The sequence below is a fragment of the Hypomesus transpacificus genome, unplaced genomic scaffold (assembly GCF_021917145.1).
Source record: "Hypomesus transpacificus isolate Combined female unplaced genomic scaffold, fHypTra1 scaffold_61, whole genome shotgun sequence".
NCBI classification, from domain to species: domain Eukaryota; kingdom Metazoa; phylum Chordata; class Actinopteri; order Osmeriformes; family Osmeridae; genus Hypomesus; species Hypomesus transpacificus.
Genome location: NW_025814034.1, coordinates 1,276,608 through 1,301,639, shown reverse-complemented (window position 1 = coordinate 1,301,639; position 25,032 = coordinate 1,276,608). Strand labels below are relative to the sequence as shown.

Below are 25,032 nucleotides of genomic sequence, written 5' to 3'. Positions count from 1 at the left end.
GGGAGAGAGGAGAGAAGGAGAAGGAGGAGAGTGGAGAGAAGGGGGAGAGAGGAGAGAAGGAGAGAGGAGAGAAGGGGGGAAGAGGAGAGAAGGAGGAGAGAAGCGAGAAGGAGGAGGAGAGAGGAGAGAAGGGGGAGAGAGGAGAGTAGGGGGAGAGAGGAGAGAAGGAGGAGAGAGGAGAGAAGGAGGAGGAGAGAGGAGAGAAGGAGGAGGAGAGAGGAGAGAAGGGGAAAGGAGAGAAGCATGGGGAGAGCGTAGAGAGGGAGGAAGAGAGGGAGCAGAAAGTCGAGGGGTAGGAGGGGAGAGGAGAAAGGGAGAAAAAGGGGGAGGAGATGGAGAGCTAGGAGTGGGAAGCAGAGGAGGAGAGGGAGTAGAAGTGATTGCTCACCCTCTGGAACCTCAGCTGGACTCTAGTCACCTGGCAGGTAACACACACACTCACACACCATACACACACACCTTGCACTCACCGTGGTTACATGGATTCGAATTACTGGCTTATTTGGACTGAAATAGAATGATCCCTTTCTTGTAAACACCTTTGTTCGAATCATTGCGGTCCGACTACGATTTGATCGACCCCCTACATAACTCGATCCGAGTCGGTTGATAATTCGGACATCGCATGCTTGTAAACGGTAGCCTGACGTTGTCATACTCATAATTCTAGTCAGAATATGAGTCTGAGAACTCTCCGTTGGGCTTTGACTACAGGGCGTGTTTCAAACGAGCCTGGAAAACAAATGCCTCTTCGCTCAATTGGATAGATCTACAACCAATCAGAGCAACAGAGTATGTGACGTATGTTAAGCACCGCATAGTTGTTGTCAACAGAACTAAACTACAAGCAGACTTGAAGTATGCTTGAAGAATGAATACAAACGATTTTTGCCGGTGTTGTAAAATTAATTTAAGGGTAGGGAGAGTACTTGTTCACACGGTCAACCTTTTTGAGCGAAACAATAAAGGGCAATGCATATACGAAGTTTTCCGTTTAGGATTACAACTCCATCGGGGCCAGCTGATAAATTAAACTTTTACCGAATCCCGTAGGAAGGACGGCAAAAACATATTTTCCATCGACAAATGCCTTGATTGCGTCTCTCTGTTCCTCTTTCAAAATTAATGCGCTGTCGATGTCTTCTAAAACAGACTCGATGGCAGAATCACAACATCCCAGATCTCCAGCGGTAGCCATGTTTGTTCAAAACGAATTCAACTTAAGCGCTCTTTTGTGACGTGGGTGATTACGTTACTGTTAATCATCTGTCCATCATCGTATAAAGCCCGCCCTGGCAATTTCATTGGTTCGCCCAGATTCTGGTTTTCTGTAGTTGGTCCCCAATACGAGACCCTCCAGACCCAATTTCCCGAACAAATTTCTTTTGGGCGGGGAGAAGTTGGGCTGGCAGCCAGGCTATGTAAACGGTGAATTGGACTATGAACTGGACTCTGCGTCTTTGCGCATGCTTGAGATCCTGCCGCCCTCCCTCCCAGGTTGTGACCTGGAAGTTGGAAAAGACGATAAGTTAGTGCTACCGGGAGACGGCCCGGCAGAAACAAACAATGCGAGCAAATAGGGGACGTAGCTTCACCTTGCTCTCCGTTCGCCGTTTTTTGCGAAATGTTGTTGTTGTTGGTATTGGTGAAGAGGTCAAGCGGAAAGGGCTGTATCACCACTAGTTGTAATGAAAACAGCGCCACGTATTGTACTGGGATATGACATGCTTTCGGCCAATGATTCGGTTTATTCACTGCCATATATATTAGGATAAAAGCAGTTGCCCCAAAAATTTGCATTATCCGAATACAGCTAGATTCGAATTGATACCAGCATGGAAACGTACTGACTAACTTGCCCACACTCACGCATACCATACATTTACACACAATCAGACACACCATACACACACACACACACACCATACACATACAAACACCACACACAAACACCACTCACATACATAATGCCCACTCCCTGTCCCTATCAGGGTTCATGTGCCAGAGACTGTAGGGTTAGGGTTAGAGGGTTCATGTGCCAGAGACTGTAGGTGAGGAGGGAATGGGATTATGCCTAATCTCATAATCTGGTGTTCTCTGGGTGACCGCTAGGAATCTTCTGAACATTATGTTTTAGCGCTAACCTGATCTAACATTGGCGCATGCTAAACTGAGCAAATGCTAACATGGGCTAATATTAATTTAATCTAATGTTAACCTGGGTTAATGCTAATTTAAGACAAGGCTAATGTAAATTAATGTTAACCAGGACTAAAACTAACCAGGGCTATGCTAACCTATGTTTGTGTGCGTGTGTGTGGTTCCACAGAAGTAGGGTGTGGAAGTGAGGAGGGATTAGTGCTAAAGGGGAGGGCCTATGGACTAGAGCCAGGATTGGAGAGTGCTGAAAGAGATACGCCCCCTTCCCTGAAAGACTCCGCCCCCCCCGATGACGGCAGATGCAGTGAGCTACACTACTATGTCTCTATGGTAACACACACATACAATACTATGTCTCTATGGTAACACACATACAGTACTATGTCTCCATGGTAGGTTACTCACATACACTCTTCTCTCCTTTCTCTCTCTTCCCCCTCCCTCTCTACCTCCTTCTCTTTCTCCCTCCCTCCATCCCTCTCTCCTTCCCTACTCTGCCCCTCCCTCTGTCCTTACCTCCCCATCCCCTCCCCCCTCTCTCTCCTTACCTCCCCATCCCCTCCCTCCTCCCTCTGTCCTTACCTCCCCACCCCCCTCTCTCTCCTTACCTCCCCCTCCCCTCCCCCCTCTCTCTTTACCTCCTCCTCTCTCCTTACCTCCCCCTCCCCTCCCCGTCTCTCTCCTTACCTCCCCCCTCTCTCTCCTTTCCTCCCTCTCTCTCCCCTCCCCCCTCCCCCCTCTCCTCAACTACCCCTCCCCCCTCTCTCTCCTTACCTCCCCCTCTCTCCCCTCCCCCCTCTCTCTCCTTACCTCCCCCTCCCCCCTTTCCCTTACCTCCCCATCCCCCCTCTCTCTCCTTACCTCCCCCGTCTCTCTCTTTATCTCCCCCTCTCTCCTTACCTCCCCCTCTCTCTCCTTACCTCCCCCTCCCCCCTTTCCCTTACCTCCCCCTCCCCCCTGTCTCTCCTTACCTCCCCCTCTCTCCCCTCCTCTCTCTCTCCCCTCCCCCCTCTCCTCACCTACCCCTCCCCCCTCTGTCTCCTTACCTCCCCCTCTCTCCCCTCCCCCCTCTCTCTCCTTACCTCCCCCTCTCTCCCCTCCCCCTCTCTCTCCTTATCTCCCCCTCTCTCCCCTCCCTCCTCTCTCTCTCCCCTCCCCCCTCTCCTTACCTACCCCTCCCCCCGCTCTCTCTCTTTCTCTCTCTATCTCTCTCTCTCTCTCTCAGCTGTTAGATCGATCTCCAGGAGAGACAGTGGAGAGTGACATCACGGGTATTCAAGGTGACAGTAAATATACTCATTTAGATTCTACCAGCATCTACTTGCATTCATTTTAATTTAAGATGGTGTGTGTGTGCGTGTGTGAAGGTTCATCCTGCGATAGTGGAATGTCTGCATCTCTTCCTGTTCACCAACCTAGAGAGACTCCAGCTAACAGAGGTGACACACTCACACACATACACCATCCCACAGACTCTGACCCTGTGTGTGTGTATGGTGTGTGTGTGTATGGTGTGTGTGTGTGTGGTGTGTGTGTGTATGGTGTGTGTGTGTATGGTGTGTGTGTGTATGGTGTGTGTGTGTGTGTAGGTCAGATGGTTTCCTCCCGGCCTGACAGGGCAGCTCTCTCCCTGCACCTGCTCTCCCTGCTCAGGTAGCACACACACACACAAACACATATACTCACACACACACATACCCTCACACACTCACTCACACACACACGTACATACTCACCCCCTTCACTGTCTCATCCTCTCAGGGCTGACAGAGTGGACCCTAGCAGCGTCATGTCGAGGGAGGGGGGCGTGTCCATCACACCAACTCCACCCCTCAGGGGTCTCCCAGACAACTGTCAGGAGGACAGGAGGGGTCAGGGGTTGGGAAGAATGGGTCAGAGGTCAGGAGGGAGGGGTCAGGGGTTGGGAGTAGCTAAGAGGGGAAGGGGGGCAGTGTGGCGGTAAAGGTAGACTAGGTGGCAGTTGAAATAGTTCATATTGTAACCCTGTATTGTACTGGACTCTGTGTTCAGTTTGACAAAATAACCCTAACCCTGGTGGTTTTTATTAAAAGGCTTTTATTAACATTCTCAGTATCCATCAGTGTCTGTTATTAACATTCTCAGTATCCATCAGGTCTGTTATTACAAGTCTCTGTCTGCGTCCGGGTTAGTGTGTGTAGTCGGGGTTAGTGTGTGTAGTCGGGGTTAGTGTGTGTAGTCGGGGTTAGTGTGTGTGTAGTCGGGGTTAGTGTGTGTAGTCGAGGTTAGTGTGTGTAGTCGGGGTTAGTGTGTGTAGTCGGGGTTAGTGTGTGTAGTCGGGGTTAGTGTGTGTAGTCAGGGTTAGTGTGTGTAGTCAGGGTTAGTGTGTGTAGTCGGGGTTAGTGTGTGTGTAGTCGGGGTTAGTGTGTGTAGTCGAGGTTAGTGTGTGTAGTCGGGGTTAGTGTGTGTAGTCGGGGTTAGTGTGTGTAGTCGGGGTTAGTGTGTGTAGTCGGGGTTAGTGTGTGTAGTCGGGGCTAGTGTGTGTAGTCGGGGTTAGTGTGTGTAGTCGAGGTTAGTGTGTGTAGTCAGGGTTAGTGTGTGTAGTCGGGGTTAGTGTGTGTAGTCGGGGTTAGTGTGTGTAGTCGGGGTTAGTGTGTGTAGTCGGGGTTAGTGTGTGTAGTCGGGGTTAGTGTGTGTAGTCGGGGTTAGTGTGTGTAGTCGGGGCTAGTGTGTGTAGTCGGGGTTAGTGTGTGTAGTCGAGGTTAGTGTGTGTAGTCAGGGTTAGTGTGTGTAGTCGGGGTTAGTGTGTGTAGTCGGGGTTAGTGTGTGTAGTCAGGGCTAGTGTGTGTAGTCGGGGTTAGTGTGTGTAGTCGGGGTTAGTGTGTGTAGTCGGGGTTAGTGTGTGTTGTCGGGGTTAGTGTGTGTAGTCGAGGTTAGTGTGTGTAGTCGGGGTTAGTGTGTGTAGTCAGGGTTAGTGTGTGTGTAGTCAGGGTTAGTGTGTGTGTAGTCAGGGTTAGTGTGTGTAGTCGGGGTTAGTGTGTGTAGTCAGGGTTAGTGTGTGTAGTCGGGGTTAGTGTGTGTAGTCGGGGTTAGTAAAGACTGTTTAAAGTCTAACCCTAACCCTTACATTGTGTTTGGAGTTAAGAAAATGAGCCATGCATTCAGAAAATGTGTAAGCAAACGAAAGAACTGAAACTAAATTGAAGGAATTACCTATTACAGTTTTTCTCCATTGCTTTGGCTCATTTCACGAAACAGAAATGACATTCTCAAAACAACACGTGCAAACCTCCAAACCACTGGGCACTTGTTCACAACAGATTGGAATTTCCCATTCCTTTGATCAAATTGCAATTGTATTAGCACATCCTTGTAAATGACAAGTGCAATTGCCAACAGTTGGCACAAATTTAAAATGATTTAGCATATCTTTGCAAATGATTAAGTACAATTGCCTTCAGTTAGGCCAATTACCAATTGAATATATCTTGCTGAATATATCTTGCTAAACTGACTGTTGCTTCTCAGTCAAGTGATTATTCTCTGCAAAACATATTGGCATAATTTCCTTGTGTACATCATCACCTGCACAATAGTTCACTCCACTGTCTCAATCTTTCAGGCACGTAATACCATGAAAAAAATAGTATATATTGTAATATGGATCTCTTGGATCAACTGGTTCCAGTCATTGTCAGGTGCAACTAGAACTTTACTAAACAAGGGGACACATCCGATCACCAATCACACAGTAAGTTTAGTTAGCTGACAGGAGCTATGCAGCAGTATAAATCCTTCCATCAAATATATAAGGCTTGTCCCAGGCCAGCTCGGGGGAAACATCACTGTGTGTGCTGCCATTGCAGAGAATGGCGTAGTCACCCACATTCCCAGTCTTGGCCCATACGATACCAAGACGCTCCTGGTGTTCTTGGACCGCCTGCACTCTGATCTTATCCCTCTGAATGAGAGGGGTTTGGTGGGACCTCACTTGCTTACATTTGTCATTGTGTGGGACAATGTAAGCTTCCACTGTGGCCCACTCATCAGGGTTCACTGCCCATCCAAGAATGCTGATGGTGCTCCATTTAATATTTATTCATTTAGCAGATGCTTTCATCCAAAGTGACTTCCAAGAGAGAGCTTTACAGAAGTGCATAGGTCAATGATCATAAACAACTAGATAGCCCCAAAAATTGTGGGTAGCCAAAACACGAAGCATACATTGTGAAAAGCAAATAAGTGCCAATGGGAAGAAACATAAGAGCATGTGGTTAAACAAGTTACAATTACATGTAAACAACATGAACATGAAGTGCAAGAGTGTACCTGTAGGAAAGCAAGAAAACAATACGTAATATAATTCACTGAGAGTACAAGAAGTTACAGCAAATCAGTTACAACTAACCAACAACAGCAACAAGTCCCTCTATAAGTGTCATTGTGTTCCTGGAGGAAACTAACATCAGGTCCAGCAAATCATTCCTAAGTACTGTTGTACTCCTGGAACAAGTGCGTCTAGCCTTTTCTTGAAGGTGGGGAGACAGTCAGTGTCTCTGATGGAGGTGGGGAGGTGATTCCACCATTGGGGGGCCAGGCAGGAGAAGAGCTTGGGTTTGGAGCGGGCGCTCTTGAGAGGTGGGGCCACCAGACGGTTGTCAGAAGAAGACCGCAGGTGGCGGGTGGGGTTGTAAGGCTGGAGGAGAGACTTGATGTAGTCGGGTGCAGTCCCGTTCACCGCTCGGAAGGTCAGTACCAGGGTCTTGAATCTGATACGGGCCGTGATGGGTAGCCAGTGGAGGGAAATGAGGAGCGGGGTAACATGGGAGCGTCTGGGTAGATCGAAGACACAGTATTCTGGAAAGAAAAAATCTACTACAGTAACTGTTGCACAGTGCACATGAGGGATATTTCTAAGGTCCACTGCCATACTGACAAAACATCTAAACATTTTGACCTGCAGTGTTTACACAATGCCAAAGGGACTTTTCATCTTGGGGGCACTGACTATTTATATGAGAACATGATTTTGTTTTGAAGCACTAGTTAACTGTTTTGGGTGAGATATTACCTTTTGAAGGTGATCTATGTAGTTGTGATGAACCATATAGGCTATAGGTAATTTCAGTTTCAAGAATTGAGCCAAAACAATGGAGAAACACTTAAATAGTGTGATCTATGGTTAGAGAAAGGGTTATTTAAGGTTATGATTTATAGGGATAAAAGGTTAGGGTTATAACAAGTAACCTACAGAGAGGTGATTGGTCAGTCATGGTTCTCAGCTAGAAGGATGATTTATCTAGGTTGAGCCATTAGTATACTGCTTTCTAAAACATGAAAAAAACTGTGAAACACACAATGCTGAACACACACTGGTGAACACACACTGCAGAATACACACACTGCTGAACACACACTGCTGAATACACACCCTGCTGAACACACACTGCTGAACACACACTGGTGAACACACACACTGCTGAACACACACTGCTGAACACACACTGCTGAACACACACTGCTGAATACACACCCTGCTGAACACACACTGCTGAACACACACTGCTGAACACACACACTGCTGAACACACACTGGTGAACACACACTGCTGAACACACACACTGCTGAATACACACACTGCTGAACACACACACTGCTGAACACACACACTGCTGAATACACACACTGCTGAACACACACTGCTGAACACACACTGGTGAACACACACACTGCTGAACACACACTGCTGAACACACACTGCTGAACACACACACTGCTGAACACACACTGGTGAACACACACTGCTGAACACACACTGCTGACCACACACACTGCTGAACACACACTGCTGAACACACACTGGTGAACACACACTGCTGAACACACACACTGCTGAACACACACTGGTGAACACACACTGCTGAACACACACACTGCTGAATGCACACACTGCTGAACACACAACAAGATTAAACAGAAATAGGCTTGAGTCCCTCCCTCCCTCTCTCTCCTCCCCCTCTCTCTCCTCCCCCTCTCTCCCTCCCCCTCTCACCCCCTCTCTCCTGCCAGAGAGAAGATCAGACTGGACAGTCTGTCTTTGCTCAGAGGCCGACTAACATCGCATCACCTGGGGAGTGTCTGGATGCAGTGTGTGTGTGTGTGAGGGGAGATTGGTAGGTAAGACAGTGTGTCTGTGATTGTGTGGAGGTGGAGGTGTTCATGTGTGTATCTGGATCTTCATGAGTCTGAATATCGTGTAAACCAGCAACAGGTGAGTGTAAAAGAGTGGGAGGGTAGGGTGAGAGTGTTTGAGTTAGTGTGTGTGTGAATGACTGATAGTGTGTGTGTGAGTGACTGATAGTGTGTGTGTGAGTGACTGATAGTGTGTGTGTGAGTGAGTGACTGATAGTGTGTGTGTGAGTGAGTGACTGATAGTGTGTGTGTGAATGACTGATAGTGTGTGTGTGAGTGACTGATAGTGTGTGTGTGAGTGACTGATAGTGTGTGTGTGAGTGACTGATAGTGTGTGAACAAAACAGTTGTTGGCTGTTTTAATTTGCTCTTTAATTCATTTATTGGATAAATGAAGCTATGAGCCAGTCCTTACCTTCCTCCCTCCATGAGCCAGTCCTGACCTCCCTCCCCCTCTTCCTCCCTCTATGAGTCAGTCCTGACCTCCCTCTTCCTCCCTCTATGAGCCAGTCCTGACCTCCCTCCCCCTCTTCCTCCCTCTATGAGTCAGTCCTGACCTCCCTCTTCCTCCCTTTATGAGCCAGTCCTAACCCTAACTATGACCCTGCAGCCCAACCCTTGGAACCCTCCCTCCCTCTCTCCCTTCCTTCTATCTTTCCTTCCTGTGTCTTTTCCTTCACTCCCTCTCTCAAACCCCTCATTTTACACCAACTATATATATTGTCCAATATAACAACAATACCACACTATATTAACTATAGGTACAGTGATATGCAGATGACTGAAATAGCATAAACACGATGATTATGCTGTCACACACAGCTACAGATAGTAGGTTACGTGTTTAGGACAGGCTGCGAGGGGCTAAGAGGGTTTAAGTAAAGATCATTAGCTGAACTCTGTTTCTGCTTCAGAGACAAAAATATAACCAGGATTAGCTAACCCTAACTCTCCAATTTCCCTCTCTCTCCCCTCTCTCTCTCTCTGCTTCTTTCCCTCTCTCTCCCCTTTCTCTCTCTGCTTCCTTCTCTCTCTCTCCCTCCTTCCCTCTACCTTAACTCTCCACCTTCCCTCTCTCTCCCTTTTCTCTCTCTGCTTCTTTCTCTCTCTCTCCCTCCTTCCCTCTACCCTAACTCTCCACCTTCCCTCTCTGTCCCCTCTCTCTCTCTGCTTCCTTCTCTCTCTCGCCCTCCTTCCCTCTACCCTAACTCTCCACCTTCCCTTTATCTCTACGTCCTTCAACCTCTATCTCAACCTCACTACTTGGATATACTGGAAATTATTATAGTTCAAGTTCAAGTCCTTTATTGTCAGATGCACAAAACACAGGGTCAGACTGGGCACTGAAATTCTTAGGACAAGACAACGCAAAGCAAGCTAGCATGACAGGACATATAAGTACTCAGAACAAGTTTAGATCTATGACAAGCTAACATTTTTCTTAGGTCGCTGCCCCCGCAACCCGACCCCCGGACAAGCGGTAGATGACGACGACAACAAGCTAACGTATAATACAATAAACCTCGTAAATATACAAAATGATAAGCAATAGAGTATACTAAACCTATAATACACAATATCCTATACTAATCTTATACCCTATACTAACCTAGAGACAAGTAGGGTCCACATATATATATTATATAGTGTGGATATACTGTTTAATATACAGTATATGACTTTATAATAATAATATTCTTTATCCAAAGCTTAGATTTATATACGCTACTGGTCAAAACTGTTAGAACATCCCCGTTTTACAGTTTTTATTTTAATTGTTCAATTTCTGCATCTACTCTGAAAGGGTTGTTTCACTTTAACTTTTTGGTTAAAAAAAACATATTAGAAAATCATAATTAGTGTCTGGTAGCTGAGATGTGGGTAGTCTACATGTATACTATTATCTGCTCATCCCTCCATCTCCATCTCTCCATCTCTCATCTCTCCATCCCTCATCTCTCCATCCCTCATTTCTCGATCTCTCATCTCTCCATCCCTCATCTCTCCATCTCTCATCTCTCCATCCCTCATCTCTCCATCCCTCCATCTCCATCCCTCATCTCTCCATCTCTCATCTCTCCATCCTTCATCTCTCCATGTCTCCATCCCTCATCTCTCCATCCCTCATCTCTCCATCTCTCCATCTCTCATCTCTCCATGTCTCCATCCCTCATCTCTCCATCTCTCATCTCTCCATCTCTCCATCTCTCATCTCTCCATGTCTCCATCCCTCATCTCTCCATCTCTCATCTCTCCATGTCTCCATCCCTCATCTCTCCATCTCTCCATCTCTCATCTCTCCATGTCTCCATCCCTCATCTCTCCATCTCTCCATCTCTCATCTCTCCATGTCTCCATCCCTCATCTCTCCATCTCTCATCTCTCCATCTCTCATCTCTCCATCTCTCCATCTCTCCATGTCTCCATCCCTCATCTCTCCATCTCTCATCTCTCCATCTCTCCATCTCTCATCTCTCCATGTCTCCATCCCTCATCTCTCCATCTCTCATCTCTCATCTCTCCATCCCTCATCTCTCCATCTCTCATCTCTCCATCCCTCCATCCTTCATCTTTCCATCTCTCATCTCTCCATCTCTCATCTCTCCATCTCTCCATCCCTCATCTCTCCATCTCTCATCTCTCCATCCCTCATCTCTCCATCTCTCCATGTCTCCATCCCTCATGTCTCCATGTCTCCATCCCTCATCTCTCCATCTCTCCATGTCTCCATCGCTCATCTATCCATGTCTCCATCCCTCATCTCTCCATCCCTCATCTCTCCATCTCTCCATCTCTCCATGTCTCCATCCCTCATCTCTCCATCTCTCCATGTCTCCATCCCTCATCTCTCCATCTCTCATCTCTCCATCTCTCATCTCTCCATCTCTCCATCCCTCATCTCTCCATCTCTCCATGTCTCCATCCCTCATCTCTCCATCTCCCATCTCTCCATCTCTCATCTCTCCATCTCTCATGTCTCTCGGCACTTTTTGTGGTTCATGTTGTTTTAATTTGTAACTTGTATAACTGCATGCTCTTATGGGTTTAATTTGTAACTTGTATAACTGCATGCTCTTATGGGTTTAATTTGTAACTTGTATAACTGCATGCTCTTATGGGTTTAATTTGTAACTTGTATAACTGCATGCTCTTATGGGTTTAATTTGTAACTTGTATAACTGCATGCTCTTATGGGTCTTCCCTTTTGGCACTTGTTTAGTTTTTTCACAATGTATGCTTCATGTTTTGGCTGCTTGCAATGTTTGGGACTACCTCGTTGTTATGATCAGTGACCTATGCTCTTTTGTAAAGCTCTCTCTTGGAAGTCGTTTTGGATAAAAGCGTCTGCTAAATGCATAAATGTAAATGTAATGTCTCCATCCCTCATCTCCATCCCTCATCTCTCCATCTCTCTTCTTCAGATGGTTTCCATGATCATGAGCTTTCCACATGGAATGCTGTTGCTATGGCTGTGGTTGCTAGGCGTCCCTGCAGTGTGGACGACCACCTACAAGATAGCTCTGGTGGGGCCATGGTCATGTGACCCTCTCTTCTCTCGCGCAATGCCGGGGGTGGCTGCTAACCTGGCATTGTCACGGTTACGTAAAGACCCCAGCCTGAACCGAGGGTACTGGTATGATGTCTCCGTGGTAACCGAGCCATGCAGCACCTCCCAGGCCCTCAAGCGACTGGCAGAACTAGAGGGCTACGGCCACGCCTTCTTGGGCCCCTTCAACCCCGCCCTCTGTTCTGCAGCCTCCCTATTGGCCAGCAACTGGAAGGCAGGGCTGGCCTCCCCAGGCTGCCTGGGTACTGATTGGCCGTCATTGGCACCCGTCCCGCCCCCGCCCCGCCTTCTTTTTTCTGTCCTGAGGTTCTTCCGCTGGGCGCACGTGGGCGTGGTCTGCGCTTCCAGCGACCTATGGGAGGCCACCGGGCAGGAAGTGGCGTCCTCGCTGCGCGCCCTGGGTGTCCCCGTGGGCCCTGTGGTCACTATGGATACAGAGGGGGAGGGGCCCAGGCCCGCTCTCAAGACCATCAGGATGGCTGACAAGGTCAAAGGTCAGAAGAGGGTTCGAGAAAGAGAGAGAGTGTGTGAGAGTGTTTGAGAGGGTGAGTGTAAGAGTACGTTGGTGAGTTTGTCAGAGTGTGTTGAAGAAAGTGTGAGTGTGTTCCCTCTACTAACTCTCCCTACCCTAACCCTCTGCAGTGGTGATCATGTGCATGAGCTCAGTTCTGATTGGAGGAGAGGAGCAGCGAGAGCTCCTATTGACTGCGCTGGACATGGGCATGGTGTCTGATGGCTACGTCTTCCTGCCATATGACACTCTGCTATACGCGCTGCCCTATCAGGAGGCAGCCTTCCCTGTGCTAACCAATCACACGCGGCTGCGTCAGGCATACGACGCTGTGGTAACCGTCACCATGGACTCAGAGAGCAGCTTCCATGAGGCGTACCGCCAAGCCCAGCTCTCCCACCAGCTTCGTAGCTCTGTCCCCGCCAGCGAGGTGGGTGGGGGTGTGGGTGGGTGCGTGTACCTTTCTGAAGTCTTCCTATTGTAACTTGATCTTTTGTGTCTGTGTGCATGCATGTGTATGTCTGTGTTTGTGTGTTACATGTGTGTTTGTGTGTTACATGTGTATGTGTGTGTCTGTGTTTGTGTGTTATATGTGTATGTGTGTGTCTGTGTTTGTGTGTTGCATGTGTATGTGTGTGTCTGTGTTTGTGTGTTACATGTGTGTGTCTGTGTTTGTGTGTTACATGTGTGTGTCTGTGTGTTGCATGTGTATGTGTGTGTCTGTGTTTGTGTGTTGCATGTGTATGTGTGTGTCTGTGTTTGTGTGTGTGTGGCAGGTGTCCCCTCTGTTCGGGACCATATACAACGCTGTCTACTTCATTGCTAAGGCAGTGGAAGAGCGTCGCCAGGCGGGCGGGGGCCGCTGGGTAACGGGGGCGGAGCTCCCCCAGAGTGACGGAGGGTTTGAGTTCCAGGGCTTCAACCAGCCGGTGACAGGGGGGCGGGGTGGGGAGGGCATGCAGGCACGGTACGTGGTCCTGGACTCAGCTGGAGGAGACCGGCTCCGAGCCACACACAGCCTGGAGCCCACACACACACACGCCACCAGGGGGGGCCTCAGGCCTCTGCCACACTCCTTCCACTTCCCTGGGGGGAAACCCCCCTCCAGCAGCTTCTGTTGGTTCAGCCCAGAAACAGCCTGCACTGATGGTCCGTACCACCTACACAGGGACAGGGGGTGGGGATGTGTGTGTGTAATGTGTTTGTGTGTGTGTGTGTAATGTGTGTGTGTGTGTGTTTTCAGGTATGAGCAGTGTAACTCTCTTCTTCCTCTTCATTCTGCTGTGTCTGTTTGGGGGAGCTGCCTGGTTCTACAAGAGGTGACACACACACGTCACAAAGTAGACACACACTCTTAAAACTCACACTCACAATGAAGTGTACATATAATAATAAGCATGCACACATTATTATACTGAAAACCATCTTCTCCAATCTCTCATATTTTTATCTCTCTGCCCATGTTGTGTCTTTTGTATCCTGTCTGACCATAACCCTGTCTGACCCTAACCCTGTCTGACCCTAACCCTAACCCTGTCTGACCCTAACCCTGTCTGACCCTAACCCTGTCCGACCCTAACCCTGTCCGACCCTAACCCTGTCCGACCCTAACCCTGTCCGACCCTAACCCTGTCTGACCCTAACCCTGTCCGACCCTAACCCTGTCCGACCCTAACCCTGTCCGACCCTAATCCTGTCTAACCGTAACCCTGTCCGACCCTAACCCTGTCCGACCCCCCCAGGCGTGGAGGGGCCGTAGCAGCTGTGAGCAGCAAGGTGGTGCTGACTCTGGATGACCTGGTCTTCATTAACACTCAAGTCAGCAGGAAGGTCAGTGTGTCTTCATTCCAGTGTAGGAGTGTGTGTGTGCGTGTGTAGAGGTTGATGGAGGGTGTGTAGAGGTTGATGGAGGAGAGTGTGTGTGTGTGTGTGTGTGTGTAGAGCTTGATGGAGGAGAGTGTGTGTGTGTGTGTGTAGAGCTTGATGGAGGAGAGTGTGTGTGTGTGTGTGTAGAGGTTGATGGAGGAGTGTGTATGTGTCTGTGTGTAGAGGTTGATGGAGGAGAGCATGGTGCAGAGTGTCCTGGATGTGAAGACTCCCGTCTCTGTCTGTGGGCGGAGCTACATCCAGACCACACCAGACAGCTCCAACATCGCCATGCTGGAGGTAACACACACATGCTACTACATGCGCTAAGATATATAAACACACACAGACACACACCAAGATACACACACACTACCACACACACTAAGATGCACACACACATGCTATCACACACAAAATACCACACACATGCTACCACACACTGACATACACACACGCTATCACACACACATGCTACAACACACACACTGACACAGACACTCACTATCACACACACACATGCTATCACACACATGCACACACGGTACCGCAGACATGCTAAGACACGCACTAAGATAGCACCACATGCTAACATAGCATTCTATAGGACACATGCCAACTCACACACTTTGAGAGGGTGTTGTGATAACTGATATGTTGGGGTGTTGTTGCCAGGGTGACAGGGTGTGGATAAAGAAATGTCCAAAAGGAGAAACAGTGCTGAGCATTGATCAGAACACCAAGACCTTGTTCAACCAGGTAACACACACACACCCTGGTCAACCAGGTAACACACACAGACACACACACCCTGGTCAACCAGGTAACACACACACACCCTGGTCAACCAGGTAACACACACACACCCTGGTCAACCAGGTAACACACACACACCCTGGTCAACCAGGTAACACACACACACCCTGGTCAACCAGGTAACACACACACACCCTGGTCAACCAGGTAACACACACAGACACACACACCCTGGTCACCAGGAACACACACACATCCCCTGGTCAACCAGGGAACACACACCCTGTTCAACCAGGTAATACACACAGACACACACACCCTGGTCACCAGGAACACACACACATCCCCTGGTCAACCAGGGAACACACACACACCCTGGTCAACCAGGTAACACACACAGACACACACACCCTGGTCACCAGGAACACACACACATCCCCTGGTCAACCAGGGAACACACACCCTGTTCAACCAGGTAATACACACAGACACACACACCCCGTTCAACCAGGTAATACACACAGACACACACACCCTGGTCAACCAGGTAAAACACACAGACACACACACTCTGGTCACCAGGAACACACACCCTGTTCAACCAGGTAACACACACAGACACACACACCCTGGTCACCAGGAACACACACCCTGTTCAACCAGATGATACACACAGACACACACACCCTGGTCACCAGGTGATACACACAGACACACACACCCTGGTCACCAGATGATACACACAGACACACACCCTGGTCACCAGGTGATATACACACACCCTGCCATGTGCCTAGATGAGAGAGATGCGTCATGAGAACCTGAACCTGTACCTGGGGCTGTTCCTGGATGGGGGGATCTTCGCCCTGGTGATGGAGCACTGCCCCAGGGGAAGCTTGTCTGACCTGCTGGCTGACCCGGAGCTCAGGCTGGACTGGATGTTCAAGTCCTCGCTGCTCACAGACCTCATCAAGGTCATCACACACCCCTTCTACCTAACCCTGCTCTTATACACATATTGGACACTAAGTTTGTGTGTGTATATGTGTGTGTATATGTGTGTGTATATGTGTGTGTATATGTGTGTGTATATGTGTGTGTATATGTGTGTGAATATGTGTGTGTATATGTGTGTGTATATGTGTGTGTATATGTGTGTGAATATGTGTGTGAATATGTGTGTGTATATGTGTGTGTATATGTGTGTGAATATGTGTGTGTATATGTGTGTGAATATGTGTGTGTATATGTGTGTGTATATGTGTGTGTATATGTGTGTGAATATGTGTGTGTATATGTGTGTGTATATGTGTGTGTATATGTGTGTGTATATGTGTGTGTATATGTGTGTGTATATGTGTGTGTGTGTGCAGGGGATGAAGTTCCTGCACATGCGAGGGCTGAGTCACGGCCGTCTGAAGTCTCGTAACTGTGTGGTGGACGGACGCTTTGTTCTGAAGATCAGCGACTACGGTGTTCCCATGATCCTTCACTCTCAGAAACTCCTGCTGCCAGAAGAACCCCAAGGTGCCACCCCAGGAACAGTGTTCGAGAACTATAGAACCCATCTGTAGAACTATAGAACCCATCTGTAGAACTATAGAACCCATCTGTAGAACTACAGAACACTTTCATGATTATAGAACCCATCTGTAGAACTATAGAACACTTTCATGATTATAGAACCCATCTGTAGAACTATAGAACACTTTCATGATTACAGAACCCATCTCTAGAAATATAGAACACTCCTCTAGAACTAGAAAACAATGTTCCATAACTATAGAATCCATCTGTAGAACCTGTCTCTCGAATTATATAGAATGATATACCGTATTTCTTCGATTAAATGCCGCCCTCGAATAAACGCCGCACCTATGAACATTGTGTAATAAATGCTGCAGCGTTTAATCGAAGAAATACGGTATGTGTGTGTGTATATGTGTGTGTGTGAATATATACATATGTATGTTTATATATATATTTGTGTGTGTATGTGCGTGTGTCTCTGTGTGTGTGTAACGTTTACGTGTGTGTGTGTCTGTGCATGTGTGTATACATATGTGCGTGTATACATGTGTGTGTATATGTGTGAATGCAGACCTGCTGTGGACAGCTCCAGAGTTGCTGCGCTGCCCTCAGCAGGATGGCTCCTTCCAGGGAGACGTGTTCAGCTTTGCCATCATTACACACGAGGTCATCTCACGCACCCCTCCCTATGCCTCCATGGACATGCCCGCACAAGGTCTGTCACCTCCACACTCATGTCCAACCTAGCCTCCACCCTCCCTATCACCTCCACCCTCCCTATCACCTCCACCCTCCCTATCACCTCAACCCTCACTATCACCTCCACCCTCCCTATCACCTCCACCCTCCCTATCACTTCCACCCTCACTATCACCTCCACCCTCCCTATCACCTTCACTATCAAATCAAATCAACATTTATTTGTATAGCCCTTTTTACAAGCAATGTCACAGACGGCTTCACATACGCCCATAGAACTGCCCCTCAGCCAACCTAAACCCTCAAGGAAGACAAGAAAAAACTCTCAGAAAAACTTACTAGAGGAGACTATTGCCTCCACCTCCACCCTCACCCCAACTATCACCTCAACTATCACATCTACTTTCACATCCATACTCACCTCCATCTTCACCTCCACCTTCATGAAGACTTTTACACAAGTCTTACTGTGTTTATATGTGTCTGTTTGGTTGTGTGTGGGTTTCTGATTGTGTGTCTGTCTGGATGTGTGTGTGTGTGTGTAGAGATCGTTGACCGAGTTCGCTGCCCTCCCCCCCTATGTCGCCCGTGTGTGTCTCTGGACGAGGCTCCTCTGGAGTGCATCTCTCTCATGCAGCAGTGCTGGAGCGAAGACCCAGACAGCAGACCCAACTTCCAGGAGATATTCAAGCTGGTGAACACACATACTTATCCAGACACACATTAGACACTCTCACACACACAGTTATTATAAGAAAAGTATTTGATCGGTGTGTTTTGGCGTTCATGTGTGTAGTTCAAGAATGTGAGTCGAGGGAGGAAGACCAACATCATCGACTCCATGCTGAGGATGCTGGAGCAGTACTCCTCCAACCTGGAGGACCTGATCAGAGAGAGGACTGACGAGCTGGAGGTGGAGCGGGCCAAGACTGACAAGCTTGTGGGCCAGCTGCTCCCAAGGTAAACCTGTCCCCCATTCCTCAATCCTAATCCAGAACCAGGTAACCCCTGACCCAGAGAACCCCTGACTGTAATTCTGGTGCACACATTTTAACCCAGTGATCAGTCACAGAGTTAGGGTTAGGTATAGGGTTAACCCTAACCCTACGTTACTAACCCTTCCCCTGACCAGGTCTGTGGCCCTGGCCCTGAAAAAGGGAAAGACAGTCCGGCCGGAGCACTTCTCAGACTCCACGCTCTACTTCAGTGACATTGTGGGTTTTACCACCATCTCAGCCCTCAGCGAACCCATGGAGGCAAGAACCTAACCCAGCCCTGCTAGCCCAGCTAGCCCAGCAAACCCTTACCCTGACCCAGCCCTGCTAGCTCAGCTAACCAAGCAAACCCTGACCCAGCCCTGCTAGCCCAGCTAGCCCAGCAAACCCTTACCCTGACCCAGCCCTGCTAACCCTGCTAACTCAACTCTACTAACCCATCAATGCTATACCCTACTAGCCCAGCCCTGCTAACTCAACCATCCTAACCCTGCTAGCTAAAACCTGCTAATCTTTGTCCTCTCTGTTCAGGTGGTGGATCTGCTGAATGATCTCTACACCACATTTGATGCCATCATTGGTACCCATGATGTTTACAAGGTACACATGGACACTTTTGAAAACAATGCTCTACTGCAGAGGGGGTCGATAAGTGTGTATGTGTGCAGATGGAGATTACTGGAGTGTGTGTGCAGGTGAAAACTAACCGGAGTGTGTGTGTTTGTTTAGGTGGAGACGATAGGCGATGCCTACATGGTTGCGTCGGGTGTTCCTAACCCAAACGGTACACGCCATGCAGCTGAGGTGTCCAACATGTCCCTAGATATTCTCCACTGCATCGGAGAATTCCGCATCAAACACATGCCGGACGTCAAAGTCAAGATCCGCATCGGACTGCATTCTGGTACGCCCTAACCTCCTCTCAGAACCATGAACCCTCCTCCCTTAACCCTTATTGAACGTGTATGCATGTGGTATGTGTGTGTATTTGTATGCATTTGGTATGTGTGTGTATGTGTATGCATTTGGCATGTGTGTGTATTTGTATGTGTGTTCCATCCTCAGGTCCAGTCGTGGCAGGTGTTGTGGGTTTGACCATGCCCAGGTATTGTCTGTTTGGAGACACAGTTACCACTGCATCTCTCATGGAATCTTCTGGGCTACGTTAGTATTAATATACCTCTCTTACACTCACCCAATCATTCACCTAATGATGCTCATGTAGTCATCAACATGTTATTTACGTAACTCATGATTGTGTGTTACAGCTTACAGAATCCACATAAGCTTGACCACCATGAAGATTCTAATGAGTCTCAAACAGGGATTCAAGGTTGAGACCAGAGTCACACAGGTACACATAAACATTGAATTAGGTACATCCCAAAAAATCCCAAATACATGCATTCTTAATGTTTGTTTGTGACACTACATGCATTCTTAATGTTTGTTTGTGACACTACATGCATTCTTAATGTTTGTGTCAGACAAAGGGTAACGAGGACACGTTTTGGCTGATGGGGAGAGATGGCTTCACCAAACCACTTCCCATCCCTCCTGACCTCACTCCAGGGTAAGTACACACTAGGGATGTGTCCTCCAGGTTAGTACACACTAGGGATGTATCCTCCAGGTTAGTACACAATAGGGATGTGTCTTCCAGGGTAAGTACACACTAGGGATGTGTCCTCCAGGTTAGTACACACTAGGGATGTGTCCTCCAGGTTAAGTACACGCTAGGGATGTGTCTTCCAGGGTTAATACACGCTAGGGATGTGTCCTCCAGGTTAGTACACACTAGGAATGTGTCCTCCATGTTAGTACACACTAGGGATGTGTCCAGATCAGTGTTAATTTCGTAGACGAAAACTATGACGAAAAATGTTCGTTAACAACCTTTTTCTCATGACTAAAATGAGACTAAGACGTGACGAAAACTGATCTTTGAAAATAAAAACTATGACTAAACATATTATAACTATCGTTAACGAGACGAGACAAAAATGTTGGTGGTTGACGAAGTCACAATACTTTTTTTCCCCCAGTAATTTTATAGTTAAATAGATTCCACCTCTCTGTTTCTTAAGCACGCTCTCAGTGTGTATACTACTGCTGTCAGTGGCCGATTCTCGTCTCTCGGCCAAGTTTCGCGCGAGTTAGAGGCATGTTCGGGCGTGTTATCAACCCATGCAATTGGCAAGATATGTCGTACTGCTATAAAGAACACAGACAGCATGGCTAATTTAGGTAGTCACCTGAAGAGGCTACATGGTATTTGTGTGGAGACGTCTGCCTCCCCCTCGGATTCAGCTATGGCTACAGTCAGTGGCTAGCTCCACCGGTACCCCTAGCAAGAATAGGAATTCTATATTCTCCGAGAAACAAATCCCTGTTTTGTACTACAAAGTAATACGAGAGATAGCTGAGTCGTTCAGAAAAACCTTAAAGTAGGACATGAGTTCAATTTAGTGTGTGGTGTTAAATGAGTGTTTACAGCAGATTGACTGCCAGTAATAGTTGACCCTTTTTTACATTCAGAGAACACATACAACAGGAAAGAAGGACTGGTTTAAGGCAAGGTCCAGGCCTCATGTTATTGAATTTTCTCAGAGACTTTGTTTAATATGTGAAGTAAAACTTTGACTTGTTTAGTTAATTGTCTGACAAAGAAATACATCATTATGTACCATATTGAATTGCATAGCATCATATTATTTGGCATTGCATCTCATTGAATCACATTTTTTCAAATCGCACTGCATCGTAATAGGGGTGAATCGTATCGCAGCGTATTGTATCGCATTAGTAGTTGCTTTTATGTATCTTTAATGTATCGGATCGTTGGCAGTGCATAGAGATGTGTATTGCATCGTCCTCAGTGATGGAGATGCGCAGCACATCCCTACTGAGAAGGGGAAAAAATGAGTTTAATATGGCTATTAAATGTGACTAAAACTAGACTAAAATGTAATTCGTTTTCGTCAACAAAAACTAGACTAAAACTAAGAAGGATTAAAATGACTAAATGTGACTAAATCTAATAAGCATTTTCGTCTAAAGACTAAGACTGAATCAAAAATAGCTACCAAAATTAACTCTGGTCCAGACCCTCATATCCAGAGCGACTTACAGTAAGTACAGGGACATTCCCCCCGTGGCAAGTAGGGTGAAGTGCCTTGCCCAAGGACTAGTGCTGTCAAACGATTAAAATATTTAATCGCGATTAATCGCATTAATGTCATAGTTAACTCGCGATTAATCAATTAATCGCACATTTTTATCTATTCTAAATGTCCCTTGATTTCTTTTTGTCACATTCTTTTTTCAATTTTAAAGCTCTTATCAACATGAAAAAGTGGTTCGGATTGCTTCGTGAAAATATTTTTTTATTGAAAACAACATTGCAATCGCCTGGCTTTGACGAGGGGGCGGAGAATTCGCATGAATCGCATCAGCTGTGTGCTTGGCCATCAAGTGGTATTTCAGACTGGACGTGCTACGATGATAACTCAGTTTACAACGACAAAACACACAGATCACTTTGGTCTTGTCAATGGAACCATTTGGCAACTTTTTAAAAGTAAACTTTCCATTCAGAATCTTATTGGCATCCATTTCGGCGTTTCGCGCTCGCCATCCACTCAAAACGTTAGCCTACTACCAGAGAATGTCTAATATCCGTAAACGGGCTCTGCTACTACTCTTTAGCCGGCTCGCAAGCCAAACAAGTGCGTGTGTGGCGTGCCTGTTGTTTTATTTCCGGTCTAGCTAGATCCGGTGTGGTGTTGTAGTCTTTCTAACGTCGGTAATTGTTGCAACAGCATGTGAAAAAAACTACAAAGTTTGCTAGGCCAAAAAGAGCGTTAATCGCGCGATAAAAAAATTGACGCCGTTAATTTGGGTTTGCGTTAACGCCGTTAATAACGCGTTAAACTGACAGCACTACCAAGGACACAACATCATTTGGCACGGCAACCTTCTGATTAATAGTCCGATTCCCTAACCGCTCAGCCATCTGACCCCCTCTGTCCCCACCCTAGGGAGGTGTCCCCTTCATACACAGTTAGGGTTAGGGTTAGTTATCAGTTATCATTCAGTCGACGGGAGATCAGACAACACCAGACAAGAAATGTAACTTTAAAATGATGAGTACATCAAAGAAATGGTCTGCTACAAAATGTCTGAGGCATTATGTGTGATGAGAAAACACAGAGATGTTCCTCTTCCCCCAGCGCAAGGAACCATGGCATCTGCCTGGAGGAGATTCCAATGGAACGCAGGCAACGATTCCTGGACAGACAGAAGAAGAAATAGACTCAGAATCCTCCTGCCTTCTGCTCCTCAACAGCATGGAAACAACAAGGGGAGGAGATGATACAACCTACCTGTCACACTAAACCTTCTCAGATAGAAGTTATAGGGATGTATGAGAAGCCCTAACTCAAACTAAGTTCCCAAGAGACTTGTATCCCCTTTGTAAAGTCAACTGTTTATTATGTGAACTATAATCTAGAAAAAAAAGTAATGTACAATTATAACCCACTTACTTATGAAAAGCAGAAATTATTGAGAATTCTATTTGTATGCATGTACCTCTCTAAATTAAATAATGATTCCCAAATTTGAATGGTCTGGCTGGAAAGGAAGGAAATTTGTCAAATGGTCCATTTAAATCTGGGTACGGATTGAAGAGGTCTGGTTAAGGGTCTGGGTACGGATTGAAGAGGTCTGGTTAAGGGTCTGGGTACGGATTGAAGAGGTCTGGTTAAGGGTCTGGGTACGGATTGATAGTTAAAATCTACTCATCAGGTGGCTTACACTTCAGTGTGGCCTGTGCCTAACCTCCTTATCCCCCCACCATCTCCTCTTCTATGCTCCTCCCCCTTCCTGGAGACACAGTGCTGCTTGAAAGTTTGTGAACCCTCCAGACATGGTCATTGTATTTGTACAAAAATGTAAAATAACTTTATTAAATGTACATCCAAACACCAATTTGTGAAGCAGACTTGCCAAATAATGGACAAACACAAAGACAAATTATGTATTTTCATCATTTATTCAACAAAAGTGGTTTATCTCACAAAAAAACGAAAATGTGACAGTCCTTTTGCAGCCATTACTTCAACCAAACGTCTTCTGTAACCACTGACCAGTCTTTCGCATCTGCAGTTGGGGATTTTTGCCCACTCCTCCTTGCAGAAGTCAGCCAGTTGAGAGAGGTTAGAGGGACATCTGGCATGTACCGCCCGCTTCAGGTCTAGCCACAACGTTTCTATTGGATTGAGGTCCGGATTTTGACTGGGCCAATCCAGAGTACGAATCCTCTTTCTTTTAAGCCATTCCTTGGTAGTTTTGCTGGTATGCTTTTGGCCATTGTCTTGTTACAGAACCCAGTTTTGGCCCAGCTTCAACTCCCTGACTGATGGCCGGAGATTCTGATCAAGAATTTGTTGATATGCCTGAGAATTCATGTTTTCCTGGATAATATGGAGTCATCCAGGTCCGGACGCAGAAAAGCAGCCCCAGACTGTCACATTTCCACCACCATGCTTCACTGTTGGGAGGAGGTTCTTTGCTTGGTATGCAGTGTTGGCTTTTCTCCAAACTAATCGTTTTATTTTGGACAGAGAATGGAAGGCCTGTGGTTTGTCCAAGTGCTTCCTTCTAGCAACCCCCCCCATGAATGTCATGTCTATTCAATTTTCGTCTGATTGTAGACGCATGTACATTAACCCTAGATGCTGCCAGAGGGGTCTGCAACTCTTTAGAGGAGATTTGTGGAGTGGCTTTTACCTGATTTATTATTCTTCTGGTTGTTCAAAAAAAGAAAAAAAGATTCTGAAATTGGATTAGATCACGTCATCCAATCTTGGTTTTGATTTGGATCAAACCTTCAATATGTGTTGTCCAAAACATTTGAGTAGGATTGGGATACACCACACTAATAAAAGTTTGATCATTTACGTGGATAATTCACATCAAAACCCAAACGGGAAATGCTATTAACTGTTTAATCCGCCACCACTTAATAACTTGAGGGTGTCAAACGAACATCAAAATCACTCAGGAAATGCATGTTACCCTCAGTATATGGTTAATATTGCACGCAGCACGGATTATTTACCACAGATGAAATATATACTCGATGTGCTAGTGATGGGCATTCCGGCTCTTTTTTCGTGAGCCGGCTCGTTTAACTCGGCTCACTGAAAAGAGCCGTCTCTTTTGGCTTCCAAATGGCTCAAAAAAAAATACATATTTTAACTATGACTTTGACTATGATAGGTGTGAAAACTATTCAAATTAAATTATTAAATGAAATCATAAGCTCAAGGACAGGGGTGACTAGTGTGGACCAGAAGCCAACCAACAAGAATGACAAACCTGCATGTGGCTGCTTCATTTCTCAGGTGGTCTGACCTTCTTGAAGACAACCAACATTCCAGAAACCTCTACCTGTAATCCTAGAAGACCGTAGCTGTTCTAAAAGACTGCAGATGCTTTGGAAGACTGAAGATGTTCTAGAACAAAGATACAATAAAATACCCCCGAGCCCATGAGCACTGTTGCTGCTGAAAATGTATTTTGGTCGTTGTCCTGTGTTTTCAGAATGCCCAAGGCACACGGACAATAAGATTTTCTAATCTTATCTAACATTGTAGGTGTTCTAGAGCAGATTGTCTCAAACCAACCAAGACTGGACTCAAAACAGGGACTGAAATATTAAACCAAACAAGACACAGGGGACAACATTCAGAACTGATAAGCACACTGA

General features: G+C 46.8%; 1 protein-coding gene across 4 annotated transcripts; it reads left to right on the top strand.

Moving 5' to 3' along the window:
* Positions 1 to 299: 299 nt before the first annotated feature.
* On the top strand, positions 300 to 23,265 carry LOC124465887 (retinal guanylyl cyclase 2-like). Of its 4 annotated transcripts, none has more exons than XM_047017525.1 (24): positions 300 to 425; positions 2,330 to 2,464; positions 3,386 to 3,440; positions 3,750 to 3,813; positions 3,922 to 4,059; positions 11,755 to 12,394; positions 12,543 to 12,841; positions 13,188 to 13,560; positions 13,655 to 13,730; positions 14,154 to 14,241; positions 14,461 to 14,577; positions 14,953 to 15,036; positions 15,831 to 16,007; positions 16,407 to 16,560; positions 17,135 to 17,278; positions 17,808 to 17,956; positions 18,059 to 18,222; positions 18,395 to 18,518; positions 18,789 to 18,857; positions 18,987 to 19,161; positions 19,323 to 19,421; positions 19,526 to 19,611; positions 19,745 to 19,830; positions 22,490 to 23,265. In XM_047017525.1, the coding sequence occupies exons 6-24, from the start codon at positions 11,755 to 11,757 to the stop codon at positions 22,569 to 22,571; spliced, it is 3,186 nt and encodes a 1,061-aa protein (XP_046873481.1). In that variant the 5' UTR covers positions 300 to 425; positions 2,330 to 2,464; positions 3,386 to 3,440; positions 3,750 to 3,813; positions 3,922 to 4,059; the 3' UTR covers positions 22,572 to 23,265. The 4 variants fall into 4 exon arrangements, with proteins under 4 accessions (XP_046873481.1, XP_046873480.1, XP_046873482.1 ...); XM_047017524.1 differs by having other exon boundaries at positions 2,330 to 2,490; XM_047017526.1 differs by lacking the exons at positions 300 to 425; positions 2,330 to 2,464; positions 3,386 to 3,440; positions 3,750 to 3,813; positions 3,922 to 4,059 and adding an exon at positions 9,494 to 9,838.
* The last annotated feature ends 1,767 nt before the right edge of the window (positions 23,266 to 25,032 follow it).